We start from the raw sequence: 20,621 nt of genomic DNA, 5'->3' as shown, positions 1-20,621 counted from the left end.
TTTTTTTATTGTTTTTATCCGTCCATCACCGGAAATGCCTGCCTTCTTCTCCCGGGAGAGAGAGAGAGAGAGGCGGTGGGAGGTAAAGGGTCAACGCGGGTTCTTCCATCTGAAAAAGCAACACGGTCCCGGGGCGATTTTCTGTTGCGTGTTTTTTAGGTTGTTTGCGGTACGGCTGGCTGACGCTGCCAAAAAGGACGAAACGCAAAAAAAAAAAAAAAAAAAAAAAGCAGGATTTTTTTACGTGCTCAGAAAGATTTGACCTCAACGGATCGGTTTTAAAAGTAAATAAATGTCCTTCATAAATATTCTGAGCAATATCTAAAACTCAAGTGGCGTCTGGACCTCAGTTTAAGTGTTTATTTACTGGGAAACGACAGTGAAGGTTGTGCAAAGTCAATTTTCATTACCTTCATTACATATGGAAAGATATACTTCTTTTAAAAAAATGTAAACTAACGATATGAAAAGGAAAGAGAAAGTGAGTTACCTTTACAAGTTAAACAACCAAAGAGTGAAGAATAAGAAATGAATTGTAATACGACCAGCGTTAAAATATCACAATTATATTCAATTTTTAATTTCTGAAGTGGTCAAAGTTACACTTTAAAGTAACAGCGAGGGAAAATGGTGTTAAAATATCATACAGTATGAACGCGATGAATATATTTCAATGCAAAATGCACAAATACGTTTCTATGAAACGTTTGTGACGTTGACATAATACGAGATGTATTTACATTATAACAATAAAAAACACAATCTGTTTTAATCCTGGAAATGCCTTCGTGCATTTGCATGTCCAGGCGAGAAGTTATTACCGTAATGACGGCATCCGGTGCGGAACCCGTTTACCGCAACGACGGAAATAAACACGCACCGACTTTTTTTGCGGGGAGGGGGGGGAGGCTGCGTCCGGAGTTGGAACCACCGCCTGACACGGGTTCCACCCGCGGGTTCGGCGGGAGTTCTCCTCCGCGTGGACTTGTTTCGTGTTTTTTTAAGTAAACTTCTGAAAGATTTTGACCCTCAACTTTTGCACCCGGACCCCCTTCATCTGGGCGTCCTTCTTTGTTGTCGGGGCCGATGGTGGTTCCTCCCCCGGCGAGGGCGACTTTCCCCGGCTGCAGGTGAGAGCGGCCGTCGATCGACTAATTTATCGATTAAGCAAGTCAAATCCCCGCATTCATTAACTTGTAAAACAAAAAAAAAACAAAAAAAGTACGCGCAGGAAGAAAAGTAACGCTTTCGTGTCTCCTTGCCTCTGACGTCACAGGGTGGGCACATAAATTCGTCACGTGATTTCACAAAAGCGTACCGTGTGTGTGTGTGTGAGTGAACTAATTTTTACACACACACACACACACAGGCCGGTGATTTAGAGACGTGCGGTCAGGGGACACGGAAGAGACTGTGCTTCACTTGGCAATTTTGGAAAGAAAAAAATGAAAAAAGAACAAAATGGATATGTTTATCAGTGTTTTGCACTATAAAGGTATTTTTTCATTTAACTTCTCTCGTGTCAGATTGTCATTTTTTTTAATTCAAAATGGCTGGATTTTCACATTTACCGTTCAAATACTAGAGAAAAAGTGCGGTGAGGCTGCAGACTTTTGAGCCTCAATGTAGATTGCAAAATGTCGGCTGACTGCTGGCATGCTCTGCACTAAGACCGGATTGCTGTCTCTCTGTATGCCGCTATTAAAATGTCTCAACACTTTTGCTATATGACCTACATTTCCAATGTACGGCATTTCTTTTCCTGAGTGACAATAAAACGGCTACAGAGAGCCACCACGTGAGGCACGCCGTTCTCCTGCCTCACTATAGGGGGCGCTCATTATTCCAGGGATTCTTCTTGCGACTCCTCAGCTACACAATACAGCAACAGCAAGCTAAAATTTGCAAGTCAAATGCGGCCACCCGTTTATTTTTTTCCTCTCCTCACTTTCAAAATGGAGGATAACATATCCAAATCCAAACTCAATTTTCTAAATTGGACTTTATAAGACCATAATTACTTTTTTTAAATTAAATATGCTTTTGTGCGCCTCAGTTTGTATGTGTGAAGAAAGCTGATTAAGTGCTGCCAATCAAATGGTGAATAAGCTCCTCTTGAGAGAATGAGAGAATGAGAACAACTTTATTTATCCCGAAGGAAATTGTTGTGCCAGAGTTCCAAGCAAAAACATAACAGTAATAGACAGCAGTAGGAAGGAGGAAGAATAAGAAAAACAATGAAATATAAATCGTCTTAACTGTTTCAAGGTCTTAAATACAAAGATTTGAAGATTCCCTGCGGCTGAGGGAAGAGGAACTGAAAAAGTCTGATAGCCTCTTCAGGGTTCATATGTTTGTAAATCTGACTGTGACGAGGTCAGTGCCTCGCCAGCCATCAACCTCACTGATATGATCATTTCTCCCGACTGAAGACCTGAGTGAAAGGCTCCGGTTTGGCCCCGCCCCTCCCCGCCACCATGGCGGATGACCCTTACGTCTTCTCCAGCAACGCTCTGCCGGTTGACCTCCGCTTCCTGCCTCCGCTGGCCAACGGCCTCCTGGGATGGCAGGTGTTCCACACCGTCATGCACATGGGTGGGGTGTATAACGGCGAGGGCGGTGGTTGCCACCGGGCGGACATTCCCTGTCCACTCGCCGTGAGGGTGGAGCTGGAGGACTCTTCCCAGGACTCCTACGCCCTGGACGCACGCAGAGGTAGCCTCGCCGACGCCGCCTACCAACCAGAGGCCCGGCTCACTCCCTCCCTCCTGAACCCCCAGGCGTTTTCACCCACACCCTGGGGTCGCCGAACCTCACCGCCTCCCAGACCCTGTACGTCCACCGCCACCATGCCAACCTGATGGTGATGGAGGTGCTGCTGGTGCGGCGGGGAGCGCAGGAACAGCCGCTATCCGTTAGCCTGTCGACGTCGTTCGCCCCCCGCAGCAAAGACATCGCCTTCGAGTCGGCCCCCGATTACAGAGGAGGGAGGTGAGTCCGGCGCCGGCCTTCTCCTCAGTAGGGTCCGGGTGTGGACTCCCGCTTCTTCTCTCTCAGACACATTCAGGGACAGACGGCCACCGCCGAGTTCCCCGGCGGCGTCCGGCCCAACGTACACCTCATCTGGACCCCCATCCCTCCCGCCCTGGTGCTGCCTCCCAACCAGAGTCAAGGCCGCTGGGGCTTCATCGTGGCGGCGGCCGACTCTCTGGCGGGCGCCGAGTCCGGCTTCGACCGGGGCCTGAGCCTGATGGAGAGCGGCGGCCTGCGCCCGTCTCACGAGGAAGCCTGGAAGGAGCTGTGGCTGGAGAGCAAGGTGGAGCTGGCCGGGTCGGACGCCCTCTGCAGGGCTGTGATCGGCTGCATGTTCTACCTCCTCAGCGCCTTCCCGTCCATACACGACACGTTCGACACCTTCGGCGGGGTCAGCCCCGGGGGGTTGTCCAATGGGGGTGACGGGCAGGACTACTGGGGCCACGTTTTCTGGGACCAGGTAAGGCTAGTGTTAGCCTAGCCTGAGCTAGCTGGGAGCATGCTAACAGCTACCTGTTTCTCCACTGCAGGACATCTGGATTTACCCTGCTGTGACACTCTTCTACCCCAGGCTGGCCCGCGCCGTGCTGGAGTACCGAGTGCGGACTATAGATGGCGCTAGAGTCAACGCCAGGAAGCAGGGCTATAAGGTGTGAAGACCAACTTATCTTCATCCTCCGGCCTACCTTTATTTTCTTTTTATCCCGCACACACCTGATAGGTATCAGGCGTTCCTGGCAGGGAGTTGATGACATGCTCCTCGGAAAATGCTCGGAATTAGCCATTAGCCGCTAAGTCATTGGCGGGGGCGTGAGCTAATGGGTACCAAATGTTTGCTCCACAGCCCAGCAGCTGGAGAAGTTATACGGTCCAGACATGTGATAAACACAATGGTCTGACCCAGCACACTTTTGTCTTACCGTCGGGCATTCTTTGTGACAAACATTCACCAATACCTACAACCATTCGCTCCTCCCTCCGCTCAGGGGCTGAAGTACCCATGGGAGAGTGCCGTGTCGGGGCGGGAGGTTTGCCCGGAGGACATCTACGGACAGCAGGAGATCCACATCAACGGGGACGTGGTGCTGGCCTTCCGCCACTACCTCTACCTCACTGAGGTCCGATTCTTTACGCCGCCTCTACGACCGGCTCCGTGATGTTGACCGGGGCTTCTTGGGTTGCAGGACGTGTCCGTGTTCACCGGCGGACGTGGCGACCAGGTGATCTGGGGTGTCGCAGATTACTGGGTTTCCAGGGTAACCTGGAGCTCCAAGGACCAAAAGTATCACCTCACAGGTACGCGTTTTCTCCGGATTGGCCATTTGTGTTTCTCACTGGAAAACGGTCCAAGCGGTCAAGAAGGGAAAAACACAGTGATCTCAACAAAACATTCCTGCTAAATGAAAACTGGGCTTCTCCCTGTTTTCAGAGAGATTAGGCAAGAAGCTGGGATTCAGAAAAATGACCGTCTGACAACAAGGAGCGCTTAAAAGTCATTCTGGTGGCGCGGGGGTTAGTACCTCAGCCTCACAGCAAGGAGGCCCAGGGTGGATCGGTAGCTAATGAATAAATGAAAGTGATGATAATACAGACCTTTATGCCGAGCTAACACCTTACCATTTTCAAGTCCCAAACTTGAAACCGGTATTCGTAAGGAAATCACAAGAGTGGAGGGGCGTAGCCAACATCGTAGCGCGCTCCCGTCATCTCAATCGCAAAGTGTCAGCTGATAGTCTTGAGTCTTAGCACACTCGTAACTCAGTTTGCCCAGTCGTAGGGCAAAAAATTATGATATTATTGCAAGTCCTAGTGTTACGTCACCATAAAGACTGGCAACCAATAGTTGAGCTCCAAAAAAACAGAAACAGGAAACCTGGTAAAGCAACAATCGCTAGAGCTGTATTTGTCAGCAATATGGATGAAAGCATACGACAAGGTGCTGAGAAAGGAACTCCAGCATTGCATGAGGAAATCTGGTGTGGCAGAGAAGTATGTTAGACGGGGTAGGACATGTATGCTTGCTGTGAGACAGTGGTGCAGTGTGCTGTAGGGGTAACAGAGAAGGTCAAGGTTGGGGCGGGACTCCACCGGGGATCAGCTCTGAGCCCCTTCTTGTTGGCAGTTGTGATGGACAGACTGGCAGATGAGGTTAGACAGGAATCCCCATGGACCATGATGTTTGCAGATGACATTGTGATCTGCAGTGAGAGCAGAGAGCAGGTTGAAGAACATCTTGAGAGATGGAGGTATGCACTGGAAGGGAGAGTAACGAGGGTTAGTCGCAGCAAGACAGAGTATATGTGTGTGAATGAGAGGAACTCAGGTGGAACGTTGAGGCTACAGGGAGTGGAGATTAAGAAGTTGGAGGATTTCAGGTACTTGGGGTCAACAGTCCAGAGCAGCGAAGCATGTGGAAAAGAGGTGAAGAGACGGGTTCAAGCAGGTTGGAATGGGTGGAGAAAAGTGTCAGGGGTTCTATGTGATAGAAGACTATCGGCCAGAAGGAAAGGAAAGGTGTTCAAGACAGTGGTGAGACCAGCGATGCTATATGGCCTAGAAACTGTTACAATGACCAAAAGACAGGAGGCAGAGCTAGAGGTTGCAGAGATGAGGATGCTGAGGTTCTCTTTGGGAGTGACCAGGATGGATAGGATCAGGAATGAGACTATCAGTAGAACAGTACATGTTAGATGTTTCAGAGAGAAGGTCAGAGAAGCCAGACTGAGATGGTTCGGTCATGTACAGAGGAGGTATAGAGAATATATTGGTAGACGGATCCTAGAATTGGTAGTCTAGAGGAAGACCAATATATATATATATATATATATATATATATATATATATATATATACATATATACATATATGTATACACACACTCACAGTAATTTCCAGCTGATTGAGCATCCCTGAATATAAGCTGCACCAGCTAAATATAACAAATAAATAAATATATGGACATATTTATTTTTACTCAATTAAAATTTTAATGTTTACATTTATTTTATTCTCAAAGTATATTATGTATTAATAGAGTAAAAGTATAATATATTAGACTTCACTAAATTTTTATACTTATTTTATACTAAACATATATGTGTACATACATAGGCTGCACTTATCTGTAAGTCACACGTGTCCATGTTCTAACACGATATATTTACTCAGAAACATTTTTTTAACTTTCAATTCAATTAATACCAGTAACAAATCCACAAATATGTACTGGAGCTGCTTTTCTGAACAGTGTCTGTAACACGGCTGATGAAAAGATGAATAATAAATAACACAAGGAAAAGTCCATTAAGTTTCTATCCCCGCTTTGTCCTACTCCAGCTGATCACTATCTCGGTCTTCCTCTTGCGCACTAAAACTGTTAAAGTCATCTTCTTCTGTGTCAGAATTGAACGGCCTCAGAATTTCACACTCTTTTCATCGGTCTGATGTGATGAGGCTAAATGTTGAAAAGAAAAAAAAAAAAAATCCATACATTTAGCCGCATTGTTTAAGCCACTGTGTTCAAAGTGGGGAAAAAGTAGCGATGTATAGTTTGGAAATATACTGCTCAAAAAAATAAAGGGAACACTTGAACAACACAATGTAACTCCAAGTCAGTCACACTTTTGTGAAATCATAGTGTCCACTCAGGAAGCAACACAGATTTGTTTTGACTTGTTTTAAGGACATTACATCAAAGTTGGATCAGCCTGGAGTTTGTTTTTACACTTTAATTTGGAGTGTGATTCCTCATCCAGACCTCCATGGGTTGATACAATTGATTTCCATCGATCATTGTTGTGTGATTTTGTTGTCAGCACATTCAACTGTGTAAAGAGCAAAGTATTTCATAAGAATATTTCATTCATTTAGATCTAGGATGTGTTTTTTAAGTGTTCCCTTTATTTTTTTGAGCAGTGTACTTACTCAAGCTTTAACAAAATGTTAAGTTTTAAGGAGTGAGTCCAGTGTTAGCCTCCAGTGTCCTGCCTGTTCTCCGCAGGTGTGATGCCTCCGGATGAGTATTACTACGACGTCAGCGACTCGGTGTACACCAACACAGTGGCCAAGTTGAGGTGTGGAACTGACAGCGACGTCCTTCCGGCTGCGGCACATTCACCCTCTTACGCGTCGTTTTCTCCAACCCTCCGCCCAGCCTGGAGTTTGCGGTGGAGTTAGCTGCCCTGCTGCAGCGACCCGCTCCCGAGGACTGGGGAGAGGTCGCCCGAAACATCAGCATCCCCTTCGACCCCGAGTACCGGTACCACCCGGAGTTCGACGGCTACGTCCGAGGTCATTTCCGTTAAACACTTGCAAAGGAAAAATCGAAGATCATACTTAGAAAAGACTCTGGAAATATTTACATACAATATATGGCCAAAAGTATTTGAACTATGACATCCCAAGTGACATCCCATTCCTAACCCATAGGGTTCAATATGATGTGCATCCACGCTTTGCAGCTAGAACAGCTTCAACTCTTCTGGGAAGGCTGTCCACAAGTTTCAGGAGTGTGTAAATTGGAATTTTTGACCTTTTGCTAGAAGCTCATTTATGAGGTCACACACTGATGTTGGCCCGGCTCTCCGTGTCCGCTCAAATTCATCCCAAAGGTGTCTTATGGGGTTGAGGTCAGGACTCAGTCCACTCATCCATGTCTTTCTGGAGCTTGCTTTGTGTTGGAAAGGGAAGGGGCCAGAAACTGTTCCCACAAAGTTGTGAGCATGGAATTGTCCAAAATGTCTTGGTACGCCGAAGCTTTCGGATTTCCTTTCACTGGGACTAACGGGCCAAAAACAACTCCACACCATAATCCACCCCCCCCTCCACCAAACTACACCCTTGGCACAATGCAGTCGGACAAGTCGGGTTCTCCTGGCAACCGCCAAACCCAGACGCATCCATCAGATTGCCAGATGGAGAAGCGTGATTGTCACTCCTGAGAATCCGTCTCCACTGCTCTCGAATCCAGCGGCGGCGTGCTTTACACCATCGCATCCCACGCCTTGCGTTGCACTTGGTGATGTGTGGTTTGGATGCAGCTGCTCAGCCGTGGAAACCCATTACATCAAACTATCTGTGCACTGTTCTTGAGCTAATCTGAAGGCCACGTGAAGTTTTGGAGGTCTGTAGCGACTGACTCTGCAGAAAGTTGGCAACCTCTTGCCATTATGCACCTCAGCACCCGTCAGTTTATGTGACCTACCACTTTGTGGCTGAGTTGGTGTCCTTCCCAAACAAATTCAGGTCCTTATAACACAGTTAACGGTGAAATATTATGAAATTTCACAACTGCATTTACCACACAGGTGGCACCCTATCACAGTTCCAAGCTGGAATTCACTGAGCTCCTGAGAGCAACCCATTCTTTCACAAATGTTTGTAAAAAGAGTCTGCATGCCTCTGTGTTTGAGTTTATACACCTGAGGCCATGGAAGTGATTGGAACACCTGATTCCAATTATCTGGATGGGTGATGGGAGAATACTTTTGGCCATATAGTGTACCTTAATGGTTTCCAAATGGTGCCTGGAACACAGCTGATCAGACAAAACAGAAAAGTCATCGATGGCATTATTGATCCTCCTCCTCTGCACTGAAACCACTGAAGTCCCCTTCAGTGTGGGAGTTGAGGAGCTTCAGAAAATCTCCATCACACAAACCCTTTCACTCCGTTGGTGAGGCTCCCAATGTCACTTACATCTGGAGGCAAAGTCACCTCTGAAGTTGTGCTGTTCTCTTCCGTCCAGCCTTTTCGAAAGAGTGATGGTGGACTCCTTCACGGATCCGCTGGCCAACCTCCGAAAAAGACGCTCTTCGAATGCGGCCAGTTTTTGCGAATTAGTTATCGCCGTTGGTCATCCGAGCCTCCCGCTCACCGCTTTAAATGCGTGATTCACTTGAATGTTGAGTGGCTGCAAAAACTGTTGAAAAAATACGAGTACGCCAAAATCTTGTTTTCTTTGCTTTGAGCTCCTGCGCCGGTCTTCTTTTGCACTTCCTGTTAGAGCGCCCCCGTAGTCCATAGATTAGCCGCATCGTTATATTAAAAAAGTTGTGGCTTGTAGTCCAGAAAATAGAAGAAGCGACAACAGCAAAGATAATAGATTATGTTGTTGAATGGAAGGTGAGCCTGACCCAAACCCAAGGACGAATGGGGAGCTGTGCTGGGGTAGGGTTGTCCCAGGAACCAGACACTAGCGAGGACCAACCAACAAAAATAAAAAAAGTGTGTGTGTATATATATGTGTGTGTGTGTGTGGCCTACCTCACCTGCAGGCCATCCGGTGAAACAGGCGGACACGGTGATGCTGGGGTTCCCTCTCGGCCTGCCGATGTCCCCCGAGATCCGCAGGAACGACTTGGAGGAGTACGAGCCGGTGATGGACCCTCAGGGACCGGCCATGACCTGGGTGAGACCACACACACGCACACACACACACACACACACACACACACGATTGCAATCCGGCTCTTTCTCTATCGATAGGGAATGTTTGCCATCGGCTGGCTGGAGCTGGGGGAGGCGGAGAGAGCCCAGAATTTACTCCGGAGATGCCTCAAGAACATCCAAGGTCCTTTCCAGGTACGATTACCATACAAACTTATCTTTTTTACGATGACACGTCCCAAGCGGATGGTCAGAGGAGACACGTTTAGTGGAGAATTCCAAATAGGGGAGTGTTTTTATTCAAAAAACAAACAGTTTATGAATCTTTGTTACCAGAGAACAATATCTGTTTATGTTCAGCTCTTTAGATTTGATACTCGGGATAAAAACAGTGAGATGGTTTTTTTGCGAGCCTCTGCGATCAGTCACCAGCCGCGTCGGAGGAGCCGCGGTAAACACCGAGCCTTAGCCTTATCTGAAATCTGTCAAAATGATGCAGTGAAGCTGCGCAGACGCCATCGTGAGAAACCCTGGCGTCTTATTTTCTTCGGGTTCTCTGCGTCACGTGGACGAGACTCAGAGCGCTTCCCGGCCGTGAAACCTAATGAATCAAACATAACAATCAAAGCCGGGCTACGGGATTTGTTTTTAATTTCCAGTTTCCCGAAAGAGCTCTGCACAGATCCTTATTTATTTATTAGCCTCTTGCTCATAACACACTGATGCGTCGGCTCTCTCCCGCTGGAGGAAGTGAAGCGAGCTGAGCGGAGCTCCGATATTACCGTTTCGTTGGCAGGTGTGGAGCGAATCGTCAGACGGCTCCGGCGCCGTCAACTTCCTCACGGGGATGGGAGGCTTCCTGCAGGCCGTGTTGTTCGGCTTCACCGGCTTCAGGTTGGCTCCTTGAGTTTAAAACCCGCCGAAGTTGAGGTTTGTGCACCAATCCCGCCGGTTTCCCATTGTGTTTAGAGTGCAGAAGGGCGGCCTGGCCTTTTCCCCGCTCCTGCCGGGTGACATATCTGAGCTTTGCATCCGCGGCGTGAACTACCTGGGCTGCCAGACGGACTGGCTGCTGAGGAAAGATGAAGTTTGCGTGATCCTGAGGGAGCAGGCCAGCGAGGACGAGGGGGTGAAGCCCTGCCAGCTGCAGATCGTCCTGAAGGCATCAGGGACCAAAATCCCTCTCATACCAGGTGACGGATTATTGAACAGCTTAAAGTACAGAGATGCAGGCCTCGAACTGGTCGCTTTTAAATGTTCAAAAGGCAAAAGGACCAAAATAATCCACCTTATTTGGTTCAGTATCTCATTGTTTTCATAGATGACGCATTGACAGATTAAGAGTTCTCATTTTATCTGTTTTCAGGGAAGCCGGTAACTTTTCCTCGAGAGCCTGGCTGCGTTTGTAAACAGGGATCGCCGTCTTCCTGCTGGCCTTTCTGAGAACGGACTCGCCTCCTCTTTGCGACTGGACAGTAACATTTTATCATGAAACCCTTGTGCAACCCTGGAAATCAATCCAGAACGGTGGCACGCCGCCACCGGGAACCACATGTACCACATACTTTGCAATACAAGAGGGAATTGTACTGCTTGATTATAAAAAAAATGAGTGCATTTCCACGTTTGAGAGGTCATTCTTTGTTTATTTTAATGCAACTGTGAATGGGCTTTGCATTGTGACATGTGGAGAACATAAGGATGCTCTTTTCAAGCATCTCAGCTGTGAGAGAGTCATGAGGACCTCGAGGAGGACGGTCCTTCTTTAAGTCCTTCCGGTTCAGTGTCACAAAACAAAACGTGATTTCCAGCTATTTTTATTTATCAAGTGCAGATCTGCAGGGCTGTGAATGGGGTGGGCGGGGCATAGTGTGGTGGGCGGGGCATAGGCAGCGCCCACCCCGATTTGTTGATTTAAATCTGAGTAAGCTTTTGACTCCGCCCAAAACTTCAGGGAGGCTGCGCACGATTTGTTTAACGGCGCCTTCCATCGGTGGGCGGAGCATTTACAGAAAAGCCCTGCTGCCCTCACGGGCAAACCCGGTGAGCAAATCTAACACATCTTTGTTGACGTCATTAAATTTGGCCTTCCCATTGGCCCGCGAAGTTTTGAAGAAGTTAAACGGTTTCAGCGGGTTTGAGCGTTGCTTTTACCGTCCTCCGGAGTACCAAGTACTGACACCTGATCTGGCGAGAGCTGGAGCCAATAAGTTTCGAAAATAGTATTTTTTTCACGACAGAATGCGATAGCCTTAGTCTCAAAGCTAACGGAGAAGAGACGTCAGGATTGAAACCCCCTCCCCAAGCACTCGGACAACCAAGGTAAGATTTGAATTTTAGCCCCTTTGCTAAAGCTAGGCTAACGCTAACTAGCATGGAAAACAGTACCGGGCAGCAGTAGCGCTCCGATAATTGTTTACATGTCATAAACGCCATACTGCCTAATCAGCTTATCACAATATTTACAAATCCCTCTCTTCTTCACCGATCGATCGGTTTTTAACCTCTCGGTGGCGCTGAAGCTAACGTCACAGTAAAGGCGAGCCTTTTCATTGTCGTGAAATGTCACCCTGAGGAGCCCAGAGGGATTAACGCTGCAAGACGGATTACAACCAGCAACCTTGTTACCAAGGCCGTTTAAGGGTGCCCAGCTTAGTAGTTTCACGTCAAAGTGGAAGTCAATCACTTTTTGTTGCTTTAAAATTGAATCGTGCATGTACATGTTCATTTCCTTTCCAACACGATGAGAATGCAGTCCATTCAAAGTCTCCCCAGATTCTTTGTTTGCTCCTTTGCAGTGTCTGCAAAACACTGCCAAACGCAATAGGACTTTGAATGGCCCCAGAATATAGAATTGTCATAGCTGGAGATCCGTATAAGGCAAAACAATAATCTTACAACACACGATTATGGCAGTGGTTTGTAATCATTTTTTTCCTTCATCTATATTAGATAACAATATCAGTGCACGTCCTTTGTCTTCTCTGGCTTCCTTTTCCCGTCACAGACCGCAAACATGAACACCGTCCTGTCGTCGGTGCGGCCGCTCATGCAGCTGTTTGACGACAAAGTGCGTGAATTCGTCAACGATATTGATAATGTCCACATGGTTTGGCTGGAGGAGATTCAGCAGGAGGCCAACCGCATGTTCTCCAGGTGGGTGGGAAGCAACCACACAGCATGAGAACATCTCAACATTGAATATCAACCTGAGAACTTCCAGAGATGACATCTTAGAACTGGTCGTCGTGATTGTTTCACTAATCATCTGATTCATTTTGATTTATTTTCTTTCCCCGCCAGTGATTTTAATGCCGAGCCGGAATTGATGCCCAAAACACCGTCTCAGAAAAAGAACAGCCGCAGGAAACGGGTATCTGTGGGGCGCCAGGAGGAGGCTTCGTCCAGGCGCAGGTTCGTGTATTTTGTCACGACTTTTGTGAAGGACCCAAATAGGCGTTTTTAACCCCTCTCCCCTTTTTGGTCCAGGTACTCCAGGGGGAAACGCAATAATCTTCGCAGCACCTCAGTCAAATCACTGAACTACATCGATGAAGAAGAGGCCATCTCAGAGGTCTCTGTGCCAGAAGCCAGCGCGCCCGTGAAACCTAAACGTGCAACCCGCAAAAACAAAGCCAAGGATGCCGACCAGTCCGCCCTGGCAAGCTGTCAGCCAGCGGAGGCGTCTGACAACGGGCAGGAGGAGGCGGATAGGAGCACGGAGAATGGCGACGGAGAAAAAGAGACTGATGTTTGTAGCGGCTCTGCCGAGCCTGCGGCCCAGAGTGTGTCAGACGCTGTGGTCAGCATCTCTTCGGCGGATCGCCTGTCGGCGGAGCGCGCCATTGCGTCGGATGCCTCCTCGGACCGCACCGCCGCCAAAATCGCCATTGCGGGCAAAGGCGGGAACTCACGGCGCAGCTCGGTGCGATGCTCCCTCAAGCTCCGTCACTCGCTGGCGGGTTTGCGACACAGCATGACCCAGGACTCGGTCCGCCGTGCCTCCCGGCGCTCCATGCTCAAGAGGAAGTCGGTACACCTCGGCAACTCCATGTGTGCCACGGACACAGACGGTGAGAAACACCAAACACACGTTTTTGTTTTTTTTTTACTTCCCGAAAAAAAAGGATATGTTACACATCGAATTCCCTTTGCTCTGCTTGCGGTTGCAGAGGATTCCAGCATGGATTCTGTGAAGGAGGAAGGAGAACCGTGAGTAACAACTCAAAACCCCCTTGCCTGCACCCGGGCCAGCCCTGAATTCAATCTAACCAACAGGAGATTAATAGAAACTGGAGTTTCTCTGTTTAAAAAGGTGTTTTATTCTGATCCTCCCCTTCGCAGATCACCGGAGCCAGCGACCTCGGACACGGAGGTCACGTCCGATCAGACATCGGAGAGCCCTGCCGAGGTACGGCGATGTCCTCCTCCCTCTGTGGGTGGTCTGACGGACATTTTCACTTTCCACCCCACGTGAAATAATCCCCCGATAGGGCCACTTCTTCGAAATGAGCATTCATGATGAGGAAAAAAAAATCTCCTCCCAGGTGCAACAGGAAGCAGTACATCAGTCCGTCCGCCGCATCACTCGCGCCGTGGCAGCCCAGTCCCCCAAACTGGCCCCGCCGTCTCTGTTCACCCCCGACAGAAAAGTGAACGCTCAGAACAAGAGAGCAGGTACGAGGGCTTTGTTTATCCCATCATCCATTCCTTTACAAGCTCTGTCCCGGAGGTCACGTCCACATCTCAGCAGCGTCCAGGCCTTCGCTTTCTGATTCCTTGTTTCTCTTTTCAGTCGCGGACGAGAAGGAACAGACTTCCAGCTCGGGCCGGAGGTGAGTGGTGTGTATGTGAGGAAAAGATGTATTACAGCGGACCCTCACTTTTTGCTGGAGTTACATTCCAAGGCCCCCCGCGAAAAGTGAATTTCCGCCAAGTAGAGACGTGCTTATTTCAATGGTATTTACAGATATCTTAACCCTAAAAGAACCTCCCACAAACCCACCATCGACTGTGTTACGCTTCCCACGCTCCTATACAGTACGCTAAACACTTTTTGATCATTTTAATGTTTATATGAGACTTTTGGATAGATGCTGGGACGATTAGGAAGGATCATAGAGTGCGGGGTTATCGCAAAAAAATTGGCCACTTTCACAAACCAAGGCAGAATTTGACATGCTGGGTATCTTTGTTTTGCAAAGGAGATCTTGTATTTTATTTTTACAAAATGAATTCTAGTCCAGTTTGACTATTTCTGCTTTTTTTTTTTTTGTTTGTTTGTTTTTTTAAGCTAGAATGTGGCTATTTCATCACGAAAAAAATGTTAAAATTTGTCAAGTAGCAAGGGCTCGAAAGCCGAACAGCAAAGCAGTGAGAGTTCACTGTATATAGCAGGGCTGGGAGGCGGGCAAAATTTCTTGTTAAATTTTTATGTGCGGGCCAACTAGGTTTCATGTAAATTGAACAAAATTAAAATTGCAATTTAAATATTTATATTTTTTGGCATTTTATTTCAACTTTAAAATCATTAATGACCATATAAATGTACCGACGTTATTTTGTGTGTAATCATCCATAAAAATTGAAATAAAAAGTGAGAATAAGACGTTTCTAAATTCGATATTGATTGAAAATACTTATTAAAAAATTAAACAAAGTTAATTGGCGGGCCAGATAAAAAAGCAAAACGGGTTGGATGTGGGACGTAAAATGCCCAGGTCTGATAAATGTTACGCTTATAAATGTAATATTCATCAGTGTGCTTGAGGGGAAGATAAATACTAACTATTTCCGTCCCCCCTTTTGTTCGATGTGGGTCTGCAGGTCAAGTCAAAGCACCAAACGTAAGGCGCCGGACACGGCAGAGGACAGTCCCACCAAGAGGTTGTCTCCTCCCAAGAAAAGCCAAAGTGTAAGACATGCGGACGTGTCTTCATATCATGAACGTGATGGTTTGAGGAGTGACAACCCCCTTGATTCAACCTGACCTTTGCCCTCCCCCTCCTGCAGGCCCTCAGGCCCAACATGAAGTCCTTCCTCCACACGGTGCAGAAGAACCAGATGCTGATGATGACGCCGAGCTCCCTCGGCCGCAGCGTGGTCATCAAGTCCTTCATCAAGCACAACACCCCGCTGAAGGTGGACCCCAAGGTCGGTCGTCTTCTCCACCCTGTGGTTTCTAATGTTGCACCCGGTAAATTACGCCGTTTGGATAAACAACGGAACCTCGACTTATTAGCTTATCAACTTCCGAGATCTGAGCTGTCGCTCAGTGGATGTTTAGCTCTGTGATCGGAGCCCAGATCTGAGTTTGGAGCGAGAAGAATGAGTATTTGACACCGACTTGGCCGCCGCTGTCCGTGAAATTCTGTTTAAAGGCAATAGGATGCGCTACCGTTAGTTAGCTAGCTAGCCCAGAGAAAATCATGGGAAATAACACAAACGAGGTATGCGTGTGGTGGACTCATCCACGAGGAGATGGAGAAGTTGTTGAGATACGGTGGCGGAGGGCATCGTCTGTGAGAACATCTTTTTGGGGATTTGGTGCGCCGGACGAGGCGTCAGAAGAATCATTCAAAGGTGGTGATTGTTTGGTTTTTAAAAAGAGGAGTGGCTTTGACTCCAACCATAGATAGAGTTTAGACATAAAGTGGAGCAAAGTTATGCTAAGCATAGCATTATAAGTTAAGGAAAAATGTCCCATCTACAGGGTAAATATGCCAGGTAAAACCACTTCATTTCTATACATTTTCTTTTATTATGTATAATTTTTAAGACATCATTTGTTATTATAAGGAACATTTTCCTTATTTAAAAACACGTAACAAAACCAGGGGACTTGAACAGATTCATAGCGTTACATTTTATTTTCGCGGGGAAATTCAAATGGATACATAAGCACATCGAGCTAGCCGCTCGCTCAGAGTTTGAATCCTCAGTCAAGGCGTCGCTGTTTGCCGTGTTTCGGGGGGTTCGAGACCTTTGGATAAAGCTTCACAGCACGTTGAAGGTGTCTAGTTAGCAGATGGCTGAATTTGAGCATCATCTTACGTGTGTGTGTGTGTGTGTGTGTGTATATGTGTGTGTGTGTCCTCCCCAGCTGTGCTCTGGTCTGGTGGTAAGTGTTCTCCTGTGTCCTCGCGAAGCTCTCTGGGCTCGTCGGTCCGTTGTCTCCAATCATTTCACCCCACCGCGTGTCTCCTCCGTCACCCCCTCCTTAACCAATCCCCCTCCCACAGCTTCGGTAACACGTCACCACCTTCCTGGGGTGTCACATCTAAGCTCACTGGTGGAGGGAACGGGGGATTGAAGGCTTCTTGCTGGATCCTGGTGTGAAAGTGGTGGAAGCTTCTCCCCTCTCCCCACCCCTAGTTGCACGTTTATCTAAAATAGTGTCCTAACAGGAAGTGACGCCTCTACACGTCTCTGGTGTCAGAGGTCTTCTGTTGGAGCGCTCTTCTCCAACCCACTGTTTGAAAACAGTTCTCCTGGGTGTGTGTGTGTGTGTGTGCTCCCCGTCTCCATACTGACACCCTGCTAGCCCCACTCACAGTGGATCCCCCCCTCTTCCCCAGACGAAGGAGCGCCACAAGCTGGAGGCACTGAAGAAGAAGCAGGAGCAAGAGGAGGAGAGGATGAGGAAAATGGAGGAGGAGAAGAAAAAGAAGCAGGACGAGCTTAAAAGGTAGGTGGTGTCTTGCGCGCTCACACACACACACACACACATGTGCATGCAAAGATGATATCGGGTGAACCCTTTTTTTTTTTTTCCAGGAAGAGGGACGAGAGGCTGAGAAGAGTTTACGAGGCCAAAGTGAAGGAGGAGCAGAAAGAGGAGGAGAAGAAGAAAAAGATCGAGCAGAAAATGGCTCAGATCGAGAAGAACGACAAGGTGCGTGTGGGCCGGGTGCTCGCCGGGGTGGCGTGAGGCGACGCCCGGCGCCTGAAGGTGACTGTGTTTCCTCAGCGCCAGGCGGAGGAGAAGGCCAAGAAGAAGGCGGCCTTGAAGCGCCTGGAGGAGCTCGAGCTGAAGCGCAAGCAGGAGGAGGAGGCCAAGAGGAAGAAGGTCCGAGGAGCCCGAAGCCGTCTCCTTTTCCCCGCCGTGCCGGACGCCGTGGTACAAGTTTGTTTGGCTCTTTCAGGAGGAGGAGAAGCGCCAGCAGGAGCTGCTGGCCAAGAAGGCCGAGGAGGAGGAGGCTAAGGCCCGCAAGCTGGCCGAGGCCCGGCGGGCCCTGGAGCTGAAGAGGGAGCAGGAGCGCGAGAGGGAGCTGGAGAGGGAGCGGCAGGCCATCGCTGCCGCAGAAAGGTCGGCCGCGTCGGGGCGCCGTCACCACGACCACCATGAGGACCTCCGCTCTCCTGACGCCCCTTGTTGTTTTTTCCACCCTGCAGGGAGCGGCTGGAGAGGGAGAAAGCCCTCGCCCTCCAGAGGGAGCTGGAGAGAGCAGCCAGGGAGAAGGAGAGGAGGGAGCTGGAGGAGAAGAGGAAGGCACTCGAGGAGAAAAGGAAACAGGTGATGGGAGACTTTTTTTTTTTGTTTGTTTGTTTGTTTTGCTTCCCACATCCTGTGTTATGTCGCGGCTTGTCCACTAGAGGGCAGTGCAGAGCTCAGACAATAACAAACATGGCAGCGCTAGAGGAACCGGTGATAATGCATATTCAGAGAAGAGGCATCGGCAGTTTGTGGACGTAGAATTCCTCTCCCCTGTTCCGCCCGCGCCGCGGCGCCTTCTTCTCAACCTCTCTACGACCTCGCTACTTCACCCATTCACACATGTCATGCCCGAACTCCGTTGTCTATTTTTACCCCTGTCATTTGTTATTGTTATTGTTACCCTGTTTATGTTCCTATCCTTGTTGTTGTTGTTGTTGTTTATTCTCACCCTTGCTGTCTTTTTTTTTTCTCTTTTCCTCTTTCCATTTTGTTGTCTATTCTTATCCTTGTTGTTGTTCACTCTGCTGCTTATTTTTTGGGGGACGTCTTTTGCTATCTTAATTGTCTGTCTATTTATATTTATTTTCATATCTATCAATACTGTAACAGGCTCAATTAGAGATCAAGACGAAATTTTGATGATATTTACAGATATATTAACCCGATATTATCACTTCCAACACTCCTTTACAGTACACTAAATACTTTTGGATAATTGTAACGGACAATAAACATTGAAATACAGTACAAAATGACTATTAAATGAGTACGTTAAAAATATTAAATGCAAATGGAAATTAATTTGACACTTTTGATTAATCATTTTGTAAGGTACTCACCATTGAAAATACTTAAATGATGATGAATTGGCTGTGCAGTAGTTATGGCGACAAATACTGACGAGGCACCGCGGAGCCAATGAGACTCTTGATGGTGGCATTTTCCATTTTTTACATTTAATTTATTTGGTCTCGTCATCACCCATTTTGCCGTTTTACTGAAACTTAAAGTCGCTGTCTTCTTATGTTAGCTTTGTCTTTCTTAACGGAGCGAAGTGGTGATCGGTTAATGCCGTGATGGCTGCCAACTTCGGCAAAACCTCTGCGCCCTTTTAACATGTGAAAGTTTTATCTTTTAAGCAATAGTCAGCATCTTCCTGCTACACCTGGAGTCTACACCAGACTTTTGGATAGATGCTGGGTGTTCAGGAGACATCGTAGAGCGTGGGGTATCTATACTTAGCCAATGTTATTTGTTGGTACAATCATAGGAGCGGGAGTTCACGATGCTGGGTGTCGTAGCGGCTATTTAATCAGGGAAAAAAATTCATATACTGCAAAAAAATGCTAAATAACGATAAGTCCCGAGAACCGCGAAACAAAAATTCGAACTGCAAAGTAGCAAGGGTCCGCTGTATATCCTATCCTGTCCTCCGTGCTTTTGGATCATTCCACTGAACTGCTGTGTTCGGCCCAGACCTGCAAGCTCATGCCTGTTTTCTGCCACCAGGAGGAGCTGCTGAGGCGAGCGGCGGAGGAGAAGGCGGCTAAAGAGAGAGAAGCTGCCAGGAAGAAGGAGGAAGCTGCTGCTGCTGCTGCTGCCAGGGCGGCTGCAGAGGTCAAGGCAAGCGTTTAAGGCTCCATCCAGCTGCTCCGGACTTGAGAATGAACGGGGTTGTGGGGAAACGATAACCAAAGCCTTTTGCTTCCTCCCGCAGAAAACCGCCCTCCTGAATGTGACTGTCGATCTGGAGGTAAGGGCTTCAGGGGGAGTCGTCGTCCACCTGTCGTGGCTCCGCCGTGTCCGCTCACCTGCCGTCCTCTCGGTGTTTCCGCAGAAATCTGTGATCGGGACGCCGGGGAAGAGCAGCGTCCTCAACACCACTGTGGACATCGAGGTAAAATTGAGGCAGCGGTCGCCGTGGTGACTTTGCATGCCCACGCTAACGTCTCAATGTGTTGGCACGTGCCCTGCAGAAGTCGCCTCAGTCCTACGCCCTCACCCCCAATGGAGGCAACAAACCCGGGATCCAGAAGCAGACGGAAGACTACGGGATGGACCAGAACAGCGACGACTCGACCGACGACGAGTCCGCGCCGAGGAAGCCCATTCCGTCCTGGGCCGAGGGTGAGCGTCCCGTCCCGTCCAGTCCCATACGGACTCGCCGCCCGTCGCTCACCGCTCGGCTCCTCTTCGCAGGTCACAACTTGCAGCAGATCATCATGAAGCAGTACTTCAACCCCCCCGACCTGGACTCCTTCTTCGGCGCCATCGAGCCCCCGAAACTGGAAAACATCTTCTACAAGAGCAAGCCGCGCTATTACAAACGCACCAGCTCGGCGGTGTGGAACTCGCCCCCCGGGGGCGGCAAGTGACCGCGTTTATCGCACTGTATAAAATACATTTTGTTTTTAAATTCAACTCCAATAAAGTTTCCTCTCTTTGGATCACCCCCTCCAAAGAAAAAAAATAAAAAATACATGTGTTAAGGGGCTCTCAGATATCCAGGGATTTTCTCCAACGCTCTGCCGGTGGACTTTTCACACAATCGGGGACGGGATGTGCATATTTGAATGTCTGTTTGTTACCGGTGGATGGATCACTGCTTGGGATTTATTTTTACCCTACATTAATAAAACGTTATCCTCAAGTTTATGCCTAGTTTATGATCATCTGGTGGAGCACCGGGTTATTGGTGGCAATCTCGCAGGTAAAGAGTAAATAAAAACAGTTTGAGCTTCACCGATGAGATGGATCGGGCTCTG

The 20,621-nt window shown here is 48.2% G+C and overlaps 2 protein-coding genes across 3 annotated transcripts; both read left to right on the top strand.

Moving 5' to 3' along the window:
- Positions 1 to 884: 884 nt before the first annotated feature.
- On the top strand, positions 885 to 11,036 carry pgghg (protein-glucosylgalactosylhydroxylysine glucosidase). The gene is made up of 14 exons (XM_086163755.1): positions 885 to 1,130; positions 2,433 to 2,715; positions 2,781 to 2,991; positions 3,058 to 3,493; positions 3,564 to 3,683; positions 4,020 to 4,151; positions 4,218 to 4,329; positions 7,033 to 7,105; positions 7,186 to 7,322; positions 9,308 to 9,441; positions 9,519 to 9,614; positions 10,216 to 10,313; positions 10,389 to 10,612; positions 10,786 to 11,036. Exons 2-14 carry the CDS (start codon positions 2,478 to 2,480, stop codon positions 10,860 to 10,862), a joined length of 2,088 nt encoding a protein of 695 aa, XP_086019881.1. The 5' UTR covers positions 885 to 1,130; positions 2,433 to 2,477; the 3' UTR covers positions 10,863 to 11,036.
- A 522-nt stretch (positions 11,037 to 11,558) lies between these two features.
- On the top strand, positions 11,559 to 20,506 carry incenp (inner centromere protein). 2 transcript variants are annotated; one of them, XM_086163101.1, is made up of 21 exons: positions 11,559 to 11,741; positions 12,427 to 12,575; positions 12,723 to 12,833; positions 12,909 to 13,492; positions 13,592 to 13,631; positions 13,764 to 13,830; positions 13,967 to 14,096; positions 14,215 to 14,254; positions 15,246 to 15,333; positions 15,432 to 15,572; positions 16,522 to 16,539; positions 16,997 to 17,106; positions 17,196 to 17,313; positions 17,389 to 17,487; positions 17,564 to 17,727; positions 17,814 to 17,934; positions 19,366 to 19,479; positions 19,574 to 19,609; positions 19,694 to 19,753; positions 19,833 to 19,983; positions 20,056 to 20,506. In XM_086163101.1, the coding sequence occupies exons 2-21, from the start codon at positions 12,436 to 12,438 to the stop codon at positions 20,229 to 20,231; spliced, it is 2,508 nt and encodes an 835-aa protein (XP_086019227.1). In that variant the 5' UTR covers positions 11,559 to 11,741; positions 12,427 to 12,435; the 3' UTR covers positions 20,232 to 20,506. The 2 variants fall into 2 exon arrangements, with proteins under 2 accessions (XP_086019227.1, XP_086019229.1); XM_086163103.1 differs by lacking the exon at positions 16,522 to 16,539 and having other exon boundaries at positions 20,056 to 20,503.
- The last annotated feature ends 115 nt before the right edge of the window (positions 20,507 to 20,621 follow it).

Source organism: Fistularia commersonii, chromosome 17 (genome assembly GCF_037954325.1).
Source record: "Fistularia commersonii isolate RoL2024-O1a breed Wild chromosome 17, RoL_Fcom_v1.0, whole genome shotgun sequence".
Classification (NCBI taxonomy): domain Eukaryota; kingdom Metazoa; phylum Chordata; class Actinopteri; order Syngnathiformes; family Fistulariidae; genus Fistularia; species Fistularia commersonii.
The sequence above is the reverse complement of the archived record's forward strand: the minus strand, read 5'-3'. Positions and strand labels throughout refer to the sequence as shown.

Excerpts from the sequence above, each read along its gene's own strand:
- incenp (XM_086163101.1), top strand. The coding sequence starts at position 12,436 with ATGAACACCGTCCTGTCGTCGGTGCGGCCGCTCATGCAGCTGTTTGAC. Across the intron at positions 15,334-15,431 it reads CTCCCAAGAAAAGCCAAAGT|GCCCTCAGGCCCAACATGAA; the intron begins GTAAGACATGCG and ends CCCCTCCTGCAG. Across the intron at positions 19,984-20,055 it reads CATTCCGTCCTGGGCCGAGG|GTCACAACTTGCAGCAGATC; the intron begins GTGAGCGTCCCG and ends TCCTCTTCGCAG.
- pgghg (XM_086163755.1), top strand. The coding sequence starts at position 2,478 with ATGGCGGATGACCCTTACGTCTTCTCCAGCAACGCTCTGCCGGTTGAC. Across the intron at positions 3,494-3,563 it reads GCCACGTTTTCTGGGACCAG|GACATCTGGATTTACCCTGC; the intron begins GTAAGGCTAGTG and ends TCTCCACTGCAG. Across the intron at positions 9,442-9,518 it reads AGGGACCGGCCATGACCTGG|GGAATGTTTGCCATCGGCTG; the intron begins GTGAGACCACAC and ends CTCTATCGATAG.